At 39.5% G+C, this 16730-nt stretch overlaps 1 protein-coding gene across 21 annotated transcripts in view; it reads right to left on the reverse strand.

The window, feature by feature from the left end:
* Positions 1–16730, reverse strand: part of ENAH (ENAH actin regulator) — a 140565-nt gene that overhangs the window by 64977 nt on the left and 58858 nt on the right. For all 21 annotated transcript variants that reach the window (XM_072732691.1, XM_072732690.1, XM_072732678.1 and 18 more), the window contains exons 2-3: positions 7349–7514; positions 1412–1589 (exon numbers count right to left, since the gene is read on the reverse strand). In XM_072732691.1, the coding sequence (XP_072588792.1) occupies positions 1412–1589; positions 7349–7514 (344 nt within the window). The remainder of the gene's footprint in view (positions 1–1411; positions 1590–7348; positions 7515–16730) is intronic.

Below are 16730 nucleotides of genomic sequence, written 5' to 3' on the forward strand. Positions count from 1 at the left end.
AAACAATCTTCTAGTTTCTAACATCCACAGACACTCTTTTGAAGGTTTAGAAATAAAAATGCTATTTTGCTTCAAACATGCAGAAGCCAAATGTCACTGTCCTAAACATATCCACTACACTTTGGGACTTTAATTATTAAGTATGCAGCTGGCCTCTTTACAGAATAAGAGCCACAATCCTAGTTTCTCCCCTACAGTGAGACCACAATGAGGGGACATTCTATCCCTGCAGCAGAAGGCTGACAAGAGACCGATGCGTGGGCACTCAATCTACACCCAAGACTATGCACACCCAAGGGCTTTCCTGTGCTACGTTCTGGACTTACTGAAGCTCCAGAGGTTTATCTTCTCAAAACAGATAAGATGTAAGAGCTATGTCCCAATTATTTATAAAAAATCTTAATTTCCTCAAAAGACCTCCAATCAATCATCTTACAGGCATAAAAAAGGTGGTTTTGGCAAAATTCCAAAATGTCATTTTGCTCTGAAATTTCTATCTGAAATAGACTAATCTATGGGCTAGATGCTTCAATGCTTCTTAGAATAAGTCATGGTATAAATAAAACTTGACATATCTATAACAAGCTTTGAAACTCTATACCTTCAACAAAGTATCAAAAATTAATCTGTCTCTCCTCTTAAGATACATAAATAAATTTTGCTTCTGGCACATTTATATCACCAACATCACTACTAAGTACACAACAAAGGCAAAAGTAATCGTATTTACAATGTTTTACATATAACACTTATTTTTAGAATATAAAATCTATCTCCCCAAAGAGATAACCACACATCGGTATATTTCATTTTCGATTTTGTGAACCAAAGCTAAATCACAGTTCATCTCTGAGACATACACAATTTTAAACCCTGGGTTTTTAAACAGTACATTATTTCCACTTCTCTTTTTCACTACCACGCAGTATCAGAAGGGATGCAATTCATGGCACATACCACCTGAGGGCACTCCTAAAATCTTTAAACAACTTTCAGAATCAAGGTCTCTTCTGTGCAAGGATGAAAGAAACTCAATCCTACATGAAGTTCATGGGCTTGGTAGTGACTTAAAAAACATATTTCGGAAAGCATGTGTTTCTTCATATAAAGGTGAGATGACGATAAATACACAATTTCTATCCACTGCATATTCTCTGAGGTTCACATCCATGCAATCAAAGCTGAGGTTCTAGAGTAGGAGGATCATAACCATCTTCAAAGGAGAAGGTTAAAAACTGACTAACCAATCTTGTAAGATTATCCTTCTAAACTGTATGTCTATCATCAACAAACCAAAGTTCACACTTCTGAGGGAAACAACAGAAATTTAAGAATTACTTCAAATATTATTTCACATACACATACACAGGGCACTTGAGTTGGAGGAAACAAGTAAACCAAGATACCATACCTGTTTCCTGTGAATTCAACACCTCTAAGGCATGCATCATGGCACTTGCGAAGACATTGGCATCCTCCTTGCTGCCAAAGTTGAGGCCATACACCTGTCTGGCATCTCGCCACTGGTGGAAGGTCTGTGTAGCCTGATTGTACTTCAACCCCTTAGGGATGGCGCAATTTATCACCACCTGAAAGACAGTGATTCCTCACAGAGTCAACCTAATACTTGGCAGAACCAACAAATCCTGATAGGATATACTCAAACCTGTTCCTGCCAGATCTTGGACAAAAAAAAAAAAGTTAAAAATCATTCTCTTGGGTAAAGTCAGTCAAGTCAGTCAGCAGAAATAACAGTCTGATGATGGAAGGTAAGGTGTCTGATGTTACAAAGATCTGGCCGTAACCAGAAATCTATACCCTCATTAAAAATCTAAACCCTCATTAAATATATGTTAACATGCTTATCGAAATATTAATTCAGAAAGCATATAAAACATAAACAGTGAAAAGTCCCACGTAGCCAAATCCTGATCAAGAAATAAGAATGTCAACACCAGAAACTTCCTCCATAAGTCCTCCGCCTCCCCAAAGGTACTAGCTACCGTTCTAGCATCACAGATTAGTTCTGCGGGTCTCCAAATTTTATGTAAAGCAGAGTTACACAGTATACTGTGACATGCCCACTCTATCCTTCACAACTGTTTATGGGAGTCAGCTATTCACCACACACAGCTGTGGTTGATTCTTTTTCAGTGCTCTGTGGTATTCCATCATAGTAATCACACTTATTTACCCATCCTCCTATTAATGAACATTTGGATTACTTGCAGTTTGGAGCTATTAAAAAATAGTGATGCTATGAACATCCTACTAAATGTCTTCTGCTACACATGGGCACCCACTCTGTTGGTCATACACCCACAAGTGGAGATGTCACGGGCCAAAGACATACTTGACTTTAGCAGAAAACTCCAAGTAGCTTTCCAAATTGGTTCTGTCAATTTTCACTCCCATGGCAGCATACAACAGCTCTCCTACTTGTACGTACAATGCAACATTATGACTGGAATTATCGGCCTTTATTTGAACACTCCTGATAGGTATGAATATCCCACTGTGGTTCCGCTCCATGTATCCCTGATTACTAATGGGGTTTAGTCTCTTTTTGTGTTTTAATGGCTATGTGGATACCTTCTTTTACAAATAGGTGCTTAAATCAAATCTCTTGCCCAATTTTTCTCTACTGATCTGGAAAAGTCCTTTATATATTCCAGACAGGACCCCACTGCTGGTTATCCGGGCTGGAAATACCTTCTCCCCGGGTGCAGCCCACCTTTTCACTCCCTGAATGGGATCTTCTGATGAATACAAGTTCTCAACTTTTATTCAGTCCAAAGCAGCAATCTTTTCTTTTCAGTTAATGCTTTTAATAACTTGTCGAAGAAGAGCTTCTCAATTCCAAGACCATGAAAATATTATCCCACATTATTTTAGGAGCTTTACTGTTTTACTTTCACAGTTACATCTCTAATCCACATGGAAAGCTTGCCTTTGGTGTGAAACAAGGTTCAAGTTTCCTTTTTCTTCCAATATGGCCATCCAATCAATCCAGCACTATCAATTGTGCTGCAGGCTTACTTTTTTCATAAATCAAGTGTTTAAATGGTTTGGTTTTGTTCTATTCATCAATATGCCTAGGTCTGACCCAACATCACAGCATCTTAATTGCTGCAGCTTTATCCTGAGCCTTGGAGTATGTCCTCCTTACTCTGGTGGTCTTCACTACTGCTGTGGCTGCCCTCCATCCTTTGTGCATAGCTACAGTTTCATATTAATTCTGCATGACTTACACAATCTGCCTGTGTCTGCTTTCACTGGAGGGTTGAGTCCATTTATTGTTTCATGTAAATTATATAAAATTCGGGTCTAAATCTATCTCACCTTCTTTTAGAGTGTATTCTTATTACCCTCCTACTAGCTAGCTCATTGTACATGCTTTCGATGGCCTAGAGAGTACAAGAGGTATCAGTACCTCACTGTCACTTTTCTAGGACAGATGATCATTTAGGATTTGCCCACATTTACACCTGTTGCTCTTTATTCCTTCCATGCCCTCCAAACTTCTGCTGGGATCATTTCTGATTCTGAGGGACACATTTCAGAATTTCAATTTCTTTCAATGTAGATCTCCTTGTGATGAATTCTCTCTATTTTTCTCAGAAAATGCCTTTAATTCACCTTCATTTTTGAAGAGGATTTTTATTCTGTACGGTCACTCGTTTTCTTTCAAGCCCACTCCTTCTCAGCTTTTGCTGTTTCTATGGAGAAGTTGGAAGTTGGCTGACCATCCACTGTAGCATCTTCAAGTCGTCCTGTCTTCCCTGGCTGCTTGAGGGTCTCTAGCTCCGTTTAATGGGCAGTGACTTTGTATGATGGATTTCTATTCGGCTTTCTCTATGTTTATCCCACTTAAGGTTTTCAGCATTTCTGAGCTGATGTTTCATTGCCTCCTCAGTTTTTCCTCTTCCTTTCTTTCTTCCTTTCCTCTAGACCTCCAAGTACACATGTACATTATACTTTCCTTATGTCTCTCTCTTTTTTTTTTAGATTTTATTTATTTATTCAAGAGCGACACAGAGAGAGAGGCAGACACAGGCAGACAGAGAAGCAGGCTCCATGAAGGGAGCCCAATGTGGGACTTGATCCCAGGATTCCAGGATCATGCCCTGAGCTGAAGGCAGAGCACAACCACTGAGCTACCCCGGCATCCATCCCTATGTCTTTCTCTTAATTCCCTTCACCTCTTTCACCCCTCCACCCCTTCCCTCTGGCAATTTATTCTCTGGATTTAGGAGTCTATTTCTGTTTTCTGTTTTGTTTAGAGTCCACATGTTAAATGAAATCATATGGCATTTGTCTTTTATTTCGTTTAGTATTATATCCTTCGGACCCATCTAGTGTTGTTGCAGATGGCAAGGTTTCATTCTTTATTATGGCTGAGTAATACTCTATTGTGTACACACACATCTTTATTCACTTGTTTATCAGCAAACACTTGGTTTACTTCCACAGTTGGTCTATTGTAAATATTGTTGCAATAAATGTAGGGGTGCATATACCTTCTGGAATTGTTTCCCTTTGTTTTTCATACGTCCATATTTTTCTGTCTTAGAATATCTTAGCTTCAATCTGAATATTTTTTTTGAGAGAGACTCTCAAGCAGACTCCAACTCAGAGTGGAGCGTGACACAGGGCTCAATCTCATGATCCTAAGATCATGATCTGAGGGGAAATCAAAATCAGATCCTTAACCAAATGACACCCACCCAGGCGCCCCTGAATATTTTCTTCTCCCCTGCATTCCATTTACTGCTTCTCTTTAGCTGTTCCTAGTCTGCTGTAAAACCTACCACCAAACTGGTAATGGAGCACTTAGTCTTCAATTCTGAAATTCCCATGTGGTTCTTTTTCCAAGTTTCCATTCTCTGCTGAAATTCTCAACCTTGTGTTATTTCCTTGAATAAGGAAAAGCATAGTTATTCTAAAGTTAATTCTGAGTTCCCCGTGGGTCTGTTCTGTTACCGCTCCTCTTGCCTCCTCAGGGGCCTATTGATTTTTATTTCCTGTCAGATGCTATATATGTGGACAACTGTATGGAAATTGTGAAGCCTACAATGATGTTTTATTTTTCCAAAGAAGATTCACATTTGCTTCTGGCAAGCAGCTAGGGAAATTAACAATCTGAAATCAACTTAATCCAAGGGTGAATGAAGTGATTAAAGGCTGGATGTCAGTTCCCGTAAAGACTAGCCTTGGTCTAAGGCAAACCTCTTCCCAGGGAATGGGGCTTTGGGTTCCCAAATGACAGTCTGGGGATAGCCAAGAAAACCCTCCCTTATTAGCAGACCCTAACTCTTAGTTCTTGTTTTGCTAGTCCCAGGAATCTGCCAAAAGCTCTTCTCAGTCCCCTCTTTCAAAACTGGTGTGCCTCTAGGTAAACAGAGGTCTAAAGCTGGGCTCACTTCTGTGGTTCTCTTGTCTTTCAGATCATGGACCTGTAACTCTTGTCATGTAAGCGCTCCAAACACTTTCTTCTTCTTACTATTCTGTCCAATCGTGTTAGTTCTCAGGGAACAGCTGTCTATATTACCTTATCCACCAATACCCAAATTTGGAATTCTTTTTAAAATACGATAACCTCTTAAAGACATTATGCCAGACACAAACTTGATAAATATTGTCTGACTCTACTTATCTGAAATACCTCAATAATCAAATTCATTTAAAAAGGTGACGGGGAGCACCTAGGTGGCTCAGTGATTGAGTGTCTGCCTTTGGCTCAGGTCATGATCCCAGGGTCCTGGGACAGGGTACCACATCAGGCTCCCCTCAGGCAGTCCGGCTTCTCCCTCTGCCTATGTCTCTGCCTCTCTATGTATCTCATGAATTAGTAAATAAAATCATAAAAAAAAAAAAAAAAAGAATGGAGATTCTCAAGGACCAAGGAAGAGGAAACAGAGACTTAGTATTTAATGAGTTCAGAGTGTCTGTGTAGGAGGATGAAAACATCCTGGAGATGAATAGTGGTGACAGTTGCACACCAACGTGAGTGTACTTTATGCCACTGAACTGTACACTTAAACATGGGTAAAATGGGCAGTCTTATGTTGTATATATTTTACAATTTAAAAAATGATGGCTTCTTGTCATGTGGTGTTTCTACATGTTGGGGTGGGAGCCACAAGTTATTACTGGAAAATTATAAGCCCCATTTTAAAGTGGATCTATATCCCTGCTTGGCAAAAAGTCTGAAAAGACCAAAGAGCCACATTCAGTTTTTCAATTGTTCAGCAACAGAATGTTAGAAAAGAGGAGGAAAATGTTACTAAACTCGTTTTATGGTACATGAGAGTGCTGCCTTTGGCTCAGGTCATGATCTCAGGGTCCTGAGATCGTGCCCCATATCGGGCACCCTGCTCAGAGGGGAGTCTGCTGCTCCCTCTGCCCCTTCCCCCAATTGATGCTCATGCTCTCTCTCAAGTAAAATATTTTATTTTTTTTAATTTTAATTTTTATTTTTTTAATTTTCATTTATTTATGATAGTCACACAGAGAGAGAGAGAGACGCAGAGACACAGGCAGAGGGAGAAGCCGACTCCATGCACCGGGAGCCCGACGTGGGATTCGATCCCAGGTCTCCAGGATTGCGCCCTGGGCCAAAGGCAGGCGCCAAACCGCTGCACCACCCAGGGATCCCAAGTAAAATATTTAAAAAAAAAAATTTTTGTGAGAAAATATTTTTTTAAAAAAATTTTTGTGAAAAAATATTTTTGTGAAACTATTTACATTTTTTTAAAAGATTTTATTTATTTGAGAGAGAGAAAGAGAGAGTGAAACAGAGTATAAGCAGGGGAGAGGGAGAAATAGACTCCCAGACCAGGAGGGACTTCAACATGGGGCTCAATTCCAGAACCCTGGGATCATGACCTGAGCAGAAGGCAAAGGCTTCACCAATTGAGCCACCCAGGCGCTCCCACTACCCTCCCCCCTCCCACCACCATTTACACTTTCAACTCCTTCTTTGAGCCCCACACCATTGGCTGGAAATAAATTCCTTAAACATTCAACCTGCTACTTACATAGTATTTCACATTTTTGTTTGTCCTAAATTTACTTTAGATTCCCAAATCTAGTTAACTGGAAGGTCAAAAGACCTAATGCATGTTCATAATTTAAAGTCGTATTTATATTTTTGTGCAATTAGCTCTAAATCCCCACCCAAATTCAAGCCTCCTAAGAGGGGGAAAGGGTGGGAAGGCGTACCTCTACCCAGCTCTGCCACACAGAACATGCTGACTGCACTTGCAAAGCACTACTTCAATGCACTATTTTACAAGTCCTTCTGTAATTCTAGACAACGTTCAGTAAGAATTTAATAGATCCTTACCTGATGGTCCTGAATCTTCCTGCCCACCACTCGGAACGTGTTGTTGCCTGTATGGTGATATATATGAACTCTGCTGAACCCAGTTGAGCCACCAGCTGGCACCCACTTCTTGTTGGCATCATCATAAACCATCACAGCAGCTCTTGCCTGACAGATACTCTGTTCGCTGTAAAAAACAAAATAGGCAAACTTGAGATATTTAAAATATGCTAAGTTTCCCATACAGCTATACGAACCAGAGTTAGCCAACAATCAGTGCTTTACTGGCTGTTAGAACAATAGTGAACAAGAAAGCAGCTTCCTGTCTTTATGTGTAGAGTCTAATGGGGAGAAGAGACCAAAAAAAATGAAACATAATGAGGGACCAGGGGAGGTCAGGACTCATGAAGAGCACTTAGACAAGCAACACAAGAAATGTTTTCTAATCGAATACACAGAGTATCTATATGCTCATGAAACTGAACAGAACTTCAAATATAAATTAACCATCATTTATTCAACTGTATATATGTTTATAATACTGGTGAGCTGGGATTACCTACTTTTTACTGGCAAGATTATTTTTATCATCAGGCTTGCTTCAAGGTTTACAAAACAAATTCTGATAAGCTCTATCTGTACCTTGAAATATGGAGTGGCCACTATCAATCAAAGAATGGCAATGTGATTAAGTCCCTGATTCCACTTGGGCAAGACAACATCCTATATACTAAATTTCTTCATTTAAAAATGAGGGCAGCTCCGGTGGCCCAGTGGTTTAGCACCACCTTTGGCCCAGGGTGCGATCCTGGAGACCCGGGGTCAAGTCCCACATTGAGCTCCCTGCATGGAGCCTGCTTCTCTCTCTGCCTATGTCTCTGCCTCTCTCTGTGTGTCTCTCATGAATAAATAGATAAAATCTTTAAAAAATAAAAAAAATAAATTTCTTCATTTAAAAATCAGAAAATAAAAACAAGATAATTTCTAAAGAATTTTCTAGATTTTAAATTCTAACCTTCCTAGACAAATATTAAAGAAAAGACTAATTTCTATGATAGAATCTTTAAATCTCAGCTTTGTTTAAATTGTTATCAAGTAAGACTGAGATACAGGAATAAATAAAATGTAGAAATGATCTTAATTTCATATTAAGTAGTAGGATCATCTTTTAAATATTCTATACTACCACTGGAGTGGGGGGGAGATTGATCTGAATTTTATTACTTCATACCATAGCTTATTTTTGAAAGAATCAAATACCAAGAGCAAGCAACAGAAGAAAACAGATTCGTTATACTGACCCAACAAATACAACGCAATCTACACATCAAAGACCAATCTGATGTTTAAAGCAGAAGTTAATGGAGATGCCCCTACAAAGCTCATCCAATCTCATTCTTAACAAAAGCACTGCTCATCTACCAATTTCTGCCTCAAAGATTTTCAACAGTTAATCATGTGGGATCTTGGCCAATATTCTCAAAAACAAAAAGTCACTTTCAGACCCTCCCCTCTTATGCTCTGCCCCATCTCTCGACAGCCTGTGATTTGCTCTTGTCATGTGACTTGGCGACAGAATATCAGGGCAGACCCACAGGAGTCCCAAGCACTGGACAACAAAGGTCGCTTCAGAACAGCGAGGTAAATCATTATTTCTAATTTTCCATCAGAGAAACTACAAAAACTAACTCATAACAATATCTGTGTAGCACAAACACTGAAATAGAATGATACTTGTCTAAATTTTTATGTTGTACTCCAATTTCTTGGTAAACTAGCTCTGGATATAACAAGTTAATGACAAAAGCTTGAATTATTTCTAAATGCCTGATTAAAGAGAGCATTTGTCAGCAAAGAAGTTAAAATCTCTTCATCATTCACAACAGAAACAGTTGTGAATTGACAGCATTTACAGGACCCCACAAAAAGATAATGTGAAACAAGCTATGGCAACGTGCCCCTCACATATATAATCCAAGAAAGAAATCTACTACTAGTCACCAATAACAAAACAGTATTTTCCATTTTCAAAAAAAATTAGTATTTTTGGACATGTTTCCTAAGATTCAAAATACCACGTCTCCTCCAGAAGTCCCAGTGGGATCATAGAAGCCACAGCAATAAACCCCCATTTGCTGTAAATTAAGTCATTCCATGACTAAAACAAAACGAAAATAAACCTTTTTAAAATATACAGAAATTTTTAATATGTATAGGAAATCTAAAACCAAGAGAGCTAGATACAGTGTCCCCACTTCTTCCTCCATTTTTTTCCCCCACTGCTCAAGTGGGCTACTGGAGACATTCCAAACAATGAAGCAGAGTTAACTCAACATCGTTAACCCTTGATTAATCAAGATCTATGCAAATTACTTAGCAATCAATGTCTGGTCACTTCCATTTTCCTGGGAAACTTATAACCACAGAAGCAAAGACAAATGGACCTATCCACGCAGGCAAGAGAGGACAAAAATGCAAAATTAGTTGACTAGTTTTCTAAGGAAGATGAAAAGAAATCTTCAAAATGAGATGCTAAAAATACAAATCCAGCTCTAAACATAGCCAAAAAGCACAGAGAAGCTAGGATTAAAGAGAAGAAAAGTAACATGTCTATGTGGCAAGCTGTGAGGGACAAGTTTTTCCCAAGCAACTCTGTTGTCCTAGATGCCACAGAGCACCCAAAGTCACAGTAAGGCCCAGGCAAGACAAGACAGCACTGCCCACTGGGATTCTCAGTGACAAATGCAAAACAATTCCTTCCAATTCCATTCCACAGTATGGGAGAACCTCTCTTTACTAGACAGCTGTGTTGTAATAAAAATTACTTGGTCTTTGCCCCAGCTCCAGGCACCAGAGCTCCTAAAACCCCTGGACTTATTATCTGGGCAGTGAGGGTGTTGTTGGTGTGCTAATGAATGGCTCTATGCTTCAAAATGGGAGCTGTCAGAAATACCAGGCCATGCTCTATTAGAAGGTTAAAATTTTCAGTTCCACCCTACCCCCCAACCTCTGGGGAGGAAAGAAGGCCCAGAGATAAGGTTCACACAGCAATGGGCAATAATGTCCTGGTTCATGCCTACATGATGAACCCTCCATAAAACACCCCAATGAGCTCACACCTCAGGGCTGGCAGGGTAGAAAGCCAGTAGAGGGCATGGAAGCTCTGAGCTTGCCCCATTCTTTGCACTACACATATTTTTCACCTGGCTGTTCCTAAATTATATCCTTTACTGAAAACAAACAAAAATACTAATAGTAAGCAAAGCAGTTTACTGAGTTCTAGGAGTTGCTCTAGCAAATTACTGAACCTGAAGGGAGGCGGTGGGAAGCATCAAATGTGAGTAGCCTGAGTTCCCCTGTTGTCAGCTGGTTCCTGAAGTGGGGCCAGTCCCAAAGGACTGAGCCCTTAATCTGTGGCATCTACGCTAACGCCAGATAGTGTCAGAAATGAAATGAACTGCACACCTAGTTGGTACTGGAAAACAGAACTGGTGGTTGATGTAAGAAAACCACATATATACCAACTCTGATTATAGGTGTGCATAAAATAGGCCAGTAGCACTCAGTTTTGGATTTCATAAACCCACAGACTTCAAACATAAGCTGCATGAATCAATATGGAATTGGTCGACAAGATTTTGGTCTACTTGCCAGGGAGGAAGGGTGGAAGGAGGAAACACCACAACAACTTACTAAAATGAGGATACTTGGGAACTTAAATATCTCAAAATAAAAATCGTATCATGTAACAACGTAAACATAACTAGCTTTCTCTACAGAGGCCATTTTTCCATCTCTCCCAGGTCCAGTGAAATACTTCAAGTAAGACTGGCCTCAGGCACAAGAGAGCTTCCTGAACGCCGGGGTGCGCAAGCAATAGAGCAAGCAGAGAAACAGCCCACAGGTTCTTCTGATAACAATTTCCAGCTTTCTCTAGGATTTGGAGCTAAAAAAGTCAAAGGGTGAGTTTCCAAATTGCTGAAATTATATACATATGCGCAGGTTTTCAGGGAAAAGTCAAATGGAAGGCAGGCAAGATTTAAGCATCACAGCTACTAAAGAGTCAAAAAGAAACAAAAGATTTTAAGAAAATGAAGATCTAACAAGCACAGCAGAGACAAAAATGTTAGGATCCTCCTAACAGCCTTCTATCTGCATTATAATAAGCCTCAAAAATAAACAGCTAGTCAGAGTCTTCAACATTCTGAGTCAGTAAAGGAACTGCACACAAGATTAAATTAGTAAATTACTAAACTATCGTTTTGTGAAGATCGAGCAGTAAATGAGTTTCATTTTATGATCAAATACTGTTGGTATACATAGTTGATTATAGCTCATCTTCCCGATATTAATTTTGATGACTGACTGATCACAACACAGAGCCTAACCTGCAGTAAACTACCCAGGTCTATACGACAACCTCTACTATACTACCAACCACTTACAGGAGAATTTGCATTTTGTCTGTTGTGATACAGAGTCATTCCATGAACAAAGATGTAATTCAGAAGATAAAATATTAAAATAACATTACACAAGAAAGCTGGAAATTTTAAAGATAGGATTTCTGTCTTATGCTCTGATGTCAATTTTTTTTTTTTTTTTTTGCTCAAGCCTGCACTTTTATAACATTTTTGAAGAGTCTTAAGAGTATAAATGTTAGATTTTAACTCAATTCCACAAATACTGCTCACACCTACTGTGCACAACTCCTGGTGCACAGAGTCATAGGGAACTAGGTCATCTCAGTTATAAAAGATAATGTACCCCAACTGGAATAATAAACATTTATTTTTCCCAAATAGGAAGAAAACAATAAAAAAGCATGTCCTGTATGGTGGTGTTAAGCACTACAGAATCACAAATAGAGTCTTTTTTTGCTCAGTTCCCCACTTCAAGATCCAGGCACCCTGCAAACCCATGGATCACTCCAGAACCTTCCCTACCCTCATCTGCCCAGGCCCTCAACTAAATCACCACAGCCTGCCAATTCTACTTCCTCACACCTTCATAAATTCATTCATTCCCTTTATTTCACAGTGCTCAGAAGCTCTGGGCCCTCCCTAGTTTTTAACTGGATTATTTCAGCAATCTAACTGGTATTTCTGACTCCAATCTTCCTCTATTCTCTCCTCCAATGCTTCTGGAGGGATTTTCTTTTTAAACAGACTCTTTTTTTAAAGATTTTATTTATTTACTCATGAGAGACACACAGAGAGAGGCAGAGACACAGGCAGACGGAGAAGCAGGCTCCATGCAGGGAGCCTGCGTGGGACTTAATCCCAGGTCTCCAGGATCACGCCCTGGACTGAAGGCAACGCTAAACCGCTGAGCCACCCGGGCTGCCCTGGAGGGATATTTTTCTAAGTCAAATCTGATCATGTCAGTCTTTGGGTTAAGACATTCCAAAAATTCCTTTCAGGATAGATTCTGGCTTCCTAACACAGCAGACAACGTCCACTCTCTTTAATATCCTTTCTTTCCTTCAAATACTTTTGAAGCACGTAATGCATGCCAAGGCACCATTCCAGCATCCTAGTGCTTGGGGCACATCAGTGTTCAAACCAGTCCAAACCCCCAACACCACAGTAACAACTTAGCCATACTTGTCGAGATATGTCCACACCCCTGCACTTGCCTTTCCCTCCACCCATCTGCACATTTTCTCTTCCCAAATACCTTCTGCCTCATAATTAGCTGTCCCTCAAATTTTAGACACAAGTGTCACATCATCTTCAAAGTTTTTCCTGCCCCCACCCCCAACAGAACTCATTCTCTATATTGTCACAACAAGCTATGCCTATCACCTCTCCACTAGCATCGTGGAGATTTGTCAAAGTAGTGAGAGACAGTAACTGCAAAAAGTAAAAAAAAATTCTGCAGTAAGAGGAGAACCCAAAAATATGCTGGGGAAAGCCTCCTTTTCTGACTTGCAATGCCCAAAGGGACAACCTATCATTAGCACCCAAAAGCTACTCCATGCTGTGCCCCCGCAGCTGGCCAATGTGCTCAAGAGGCAGCTTTGCTTGTGACAGAGTGTATTCACTCTAACTGTACTTGTCTTACAGTTCTGCAATTTTTAAAACGGATATTGTGTGAATATACAGAAATTCTATGAAATTAGGTTCAATGTTTTGGAAAGTTTCTCTCAAGGTCTAAGTCACTAAAGAGTTATGAGCCATGTACATAGGGGGAGAGGCTCGCCCAGGGGAAAAAAATCCCACACAACCTTGCTAAGATTCAGAAGGAAAGGGGCAGCTGGTGGCTCAAGTAGTCAAGTGTCTGCTTTCGGCTCAGGTCATGATCCGAGGTCCTGGGATTGAGTCCCACATTGGGTTCCCTGCAGGGAGCCTACTCCTCCCTCTGCCTGTGTCTGCCTCTCTCTGTGTGTCTCTCATGAATAAATAAAATCTTATAAAATAAATAAAATAAAATAAAATATAAAATAAAATAAAATAAAATAAAAATTAAAAAATAAAATAAAATAAATAAAATAAAATAAAATAAAATAAAATAAAACTCAGAGGGAAAGCTGCCTGCTAGTAACAGGTGCCGCTGTGACACGAGGAACACAGGAAAGACATGACTGCTGACACAGAAGCACAAGGAAGGGCAGCAGACAATCTGTTTTCTGCTGTTTTCTGCTGTTTTCTGCAAGGCAGGAAAATCACCTGGGAGGCAGCAACTCCAGATACAGAGAAAGGCAAAACTTCCCATAAGGACCACACAGGAGTCTTCTAAGGAATACTAAGGCTAAAAAGTGAAAACATCAATGTTTCACTACTAACCTCTTTATCCTGCAACATCTATATTCATGTGTGAAATACAAATGCAATATAGTATAATAACTGATCCAGTCACCAAAGAAAATGATCAGTCTATCTAAAGCAAAACAGTGTGTTTTAGAAAATGTTTTAGCAAATCTGGTGGGTTATCCTGCAGGATGAAAAACATCTCTTAAATGGGGAGAAATCACTGGGTTGGATAAAATGTAGAAAAAGTACCTTGAGGAAACACTGCATGCAGTCATGAGTGCTCGGGAATAAAGAGGGCATCTCTATAAAAATCTGTATGTGCTATGTGGCTTTAATTATGTGACCACCTTGCACTTGAGTAAGTATAGGATCTGCACAATCCTATAAATGTGAAGAACCCGGCTCTGTCCACAACGTATTTGAAGAGAGATGAGTGATACAGAAAATGAAAAGGCACAGCTCTGAAATGCTCAGAACCACAAGAGAGGAGGAAGCAAGGACAGGAGTTAGAGGATTCTATGGGGAGAGAAGAAAATCAAGTCCTACAGGGCAGGAAGTAATAAGCAGCAGGACAGGAAAGACCCTAGATGGGAACTGACTCAGGCTGAACACACGAAAGGAGACCCAGCCTCACTGCGAAGGACTGCAGGCAAATTCAAGCCCTCCTACTGTTCCTGGGGTAAACAAGAAGCCTACTACCAACAGTAAAGCAAATGTTAATTTATTTCCTAAAAACTGTTTTTTAGATTTTTCTAAAAATTAAAACCAACTGCTTTAGGAGACTGCTCTACAACTATACATAAACAAATATTTTTTAAATATTTAAAAATGTTTTAACATATTACCTGCAAGCACAAAAATTCTAATAAAATCAAGGAAGGAAAATATACTAATGGGTTACTGTCTGTAGTATCTAGTACAGACTGACACATCCCCTCTTAAAGTCAAGGTCATAAAGAATCCAAATCACTTTACATCATCAAAGATTTAAAACCCAAAGACAATTCAGTGACATAGGTCATTAATGACTGAGCCAGTGTTGACAAAATGACACTATTAAAGATGTGAATTATGATTACAACACAAAGTGTCACAGACTATTCCATGGGCTTTTGCCTTTAGTAATTCATTGATCTATTTACCAACCTTATTTGGTAGGTATTTGCCAATATCCCCACTTTACAGAGAGGAAGTTGAGACAGTGGGAGAAGGGATTCAGAGCAGCCAGTCAGCTTCAGAGTAAGGACTCATGACAACTCTACCTGAGTAACTATCAATTATATTAGTTCCTCAAAACTACCTCCTCAAAGTTTTCCACTATTTCCACATTATTCTCATGCTATACTTAATTTGAAGCTAAGGGAAGGGAACCTGTATATGATGGACTCTTGAACAAAAAAGGTTTCAACTGTGTGTGGATTTCTGATAGACACAGTGCAGTTGGCAGTCCTGTGTTTTCCTTATGCTTTCCTCAACATTTCCTTCTTTCCAGCTTACTTTATTATAAGAATACAGCGTATAATACATAGAACATACAAAATATATGCTAATCAACCGTTCATGTTGTCGGTAAGGCTTCCAGACAACAGGCTTTTAGTAATTAAGTTTTTTTGGAGTCAAAAGTTATATACGGATTTTTGACTGCATGAGGGTTCAGCACCCCTAACCCCCATGATGTTCAAGGTCAACTGTACATTCAATGGAATATTAGTCTTAAAAAGGAAGTAAATCCCGACACCTGCTATAACATGGATGAATCCTGAGGACATTATACTGAGTAAAATAAACAAGACAGAACAAATACTGCGTGATTCCATTTACGTGAGGCACCCAGAGCAGTCAAATTCAGACACAAAGAACAGTGGTTGCCAGGGGCTGGAGGGTGGGATGGATGAGGAGTGATTTAATGGGTTGAGTTTCAGTTTGGGATGATGACAAAGTTCTGGAGATGGATGGCAGTGATGTTTACACAATCATGTGAATGTACTTAAGGCCACTGTACACCAAGAAATGACTGTACACCAAGAAATGACTAAAATGGTAAATTTAGTTATGCATATTTTGCCATAATGAAAAATATATGTAATAGCTTTAAATATTAATACTTTTGTCCATCAAAGAATAAAACTATATTTATTAATCTTACTTGCATTTGGTTAAAGGTTATATCTTAACACAAGTTTTAAGAAACTGGGCAACCCAGGTGGCTCAGCGGTTTAGCACTGCCTTCAGCCCAGGGTGTGATCCTGGAGACCCAGGATCGAGTCCCATGTCGGGCTCCCTGCATGGAGCCTGTTTCTCCCTCTGCCTGTGTCTCTGCCTCTCTCTTTCTCTGTGTCTCTCATGAATAAGTAAATAAATTCTTTAAAAAACAAAGTTTTAAGAAATTAGTACTAATAAAGAAAACAAAGATGATGACATTTTCTAGAATGAGTCTAACTCGCTATAATAAAATCTAAAGTTTTGTTATACTCCTGTATTTGAAATACTTTGCTACTCTAATTTCTTTCTTTCTAGAAGACTTCTCTTTGGGTTGTTACTGACAACCCACTACTTCCTTGTCATAAACTCAGGCTTTAAAATCTCTCACTCATATACATTTCCAGCCCCTGCTGGAAGTATACACTGTGAGAAACAATCCCCATCTC

This window comes from Vulpes vulpes, chromosome 13 (genome assembly GCF_048418805.1).
Source record: "Vulpes vulpes isolate BD-2025 chromosome 13, VulVul3, whole genome shotgun sequence".
Classification (NCBI taxonomy): domain Eukaryota; kingdom Metazoa; phylum Chordata; class Mammalia; order Carnivora; family Canidae; genus Vulpes; species Vulpes vulpes.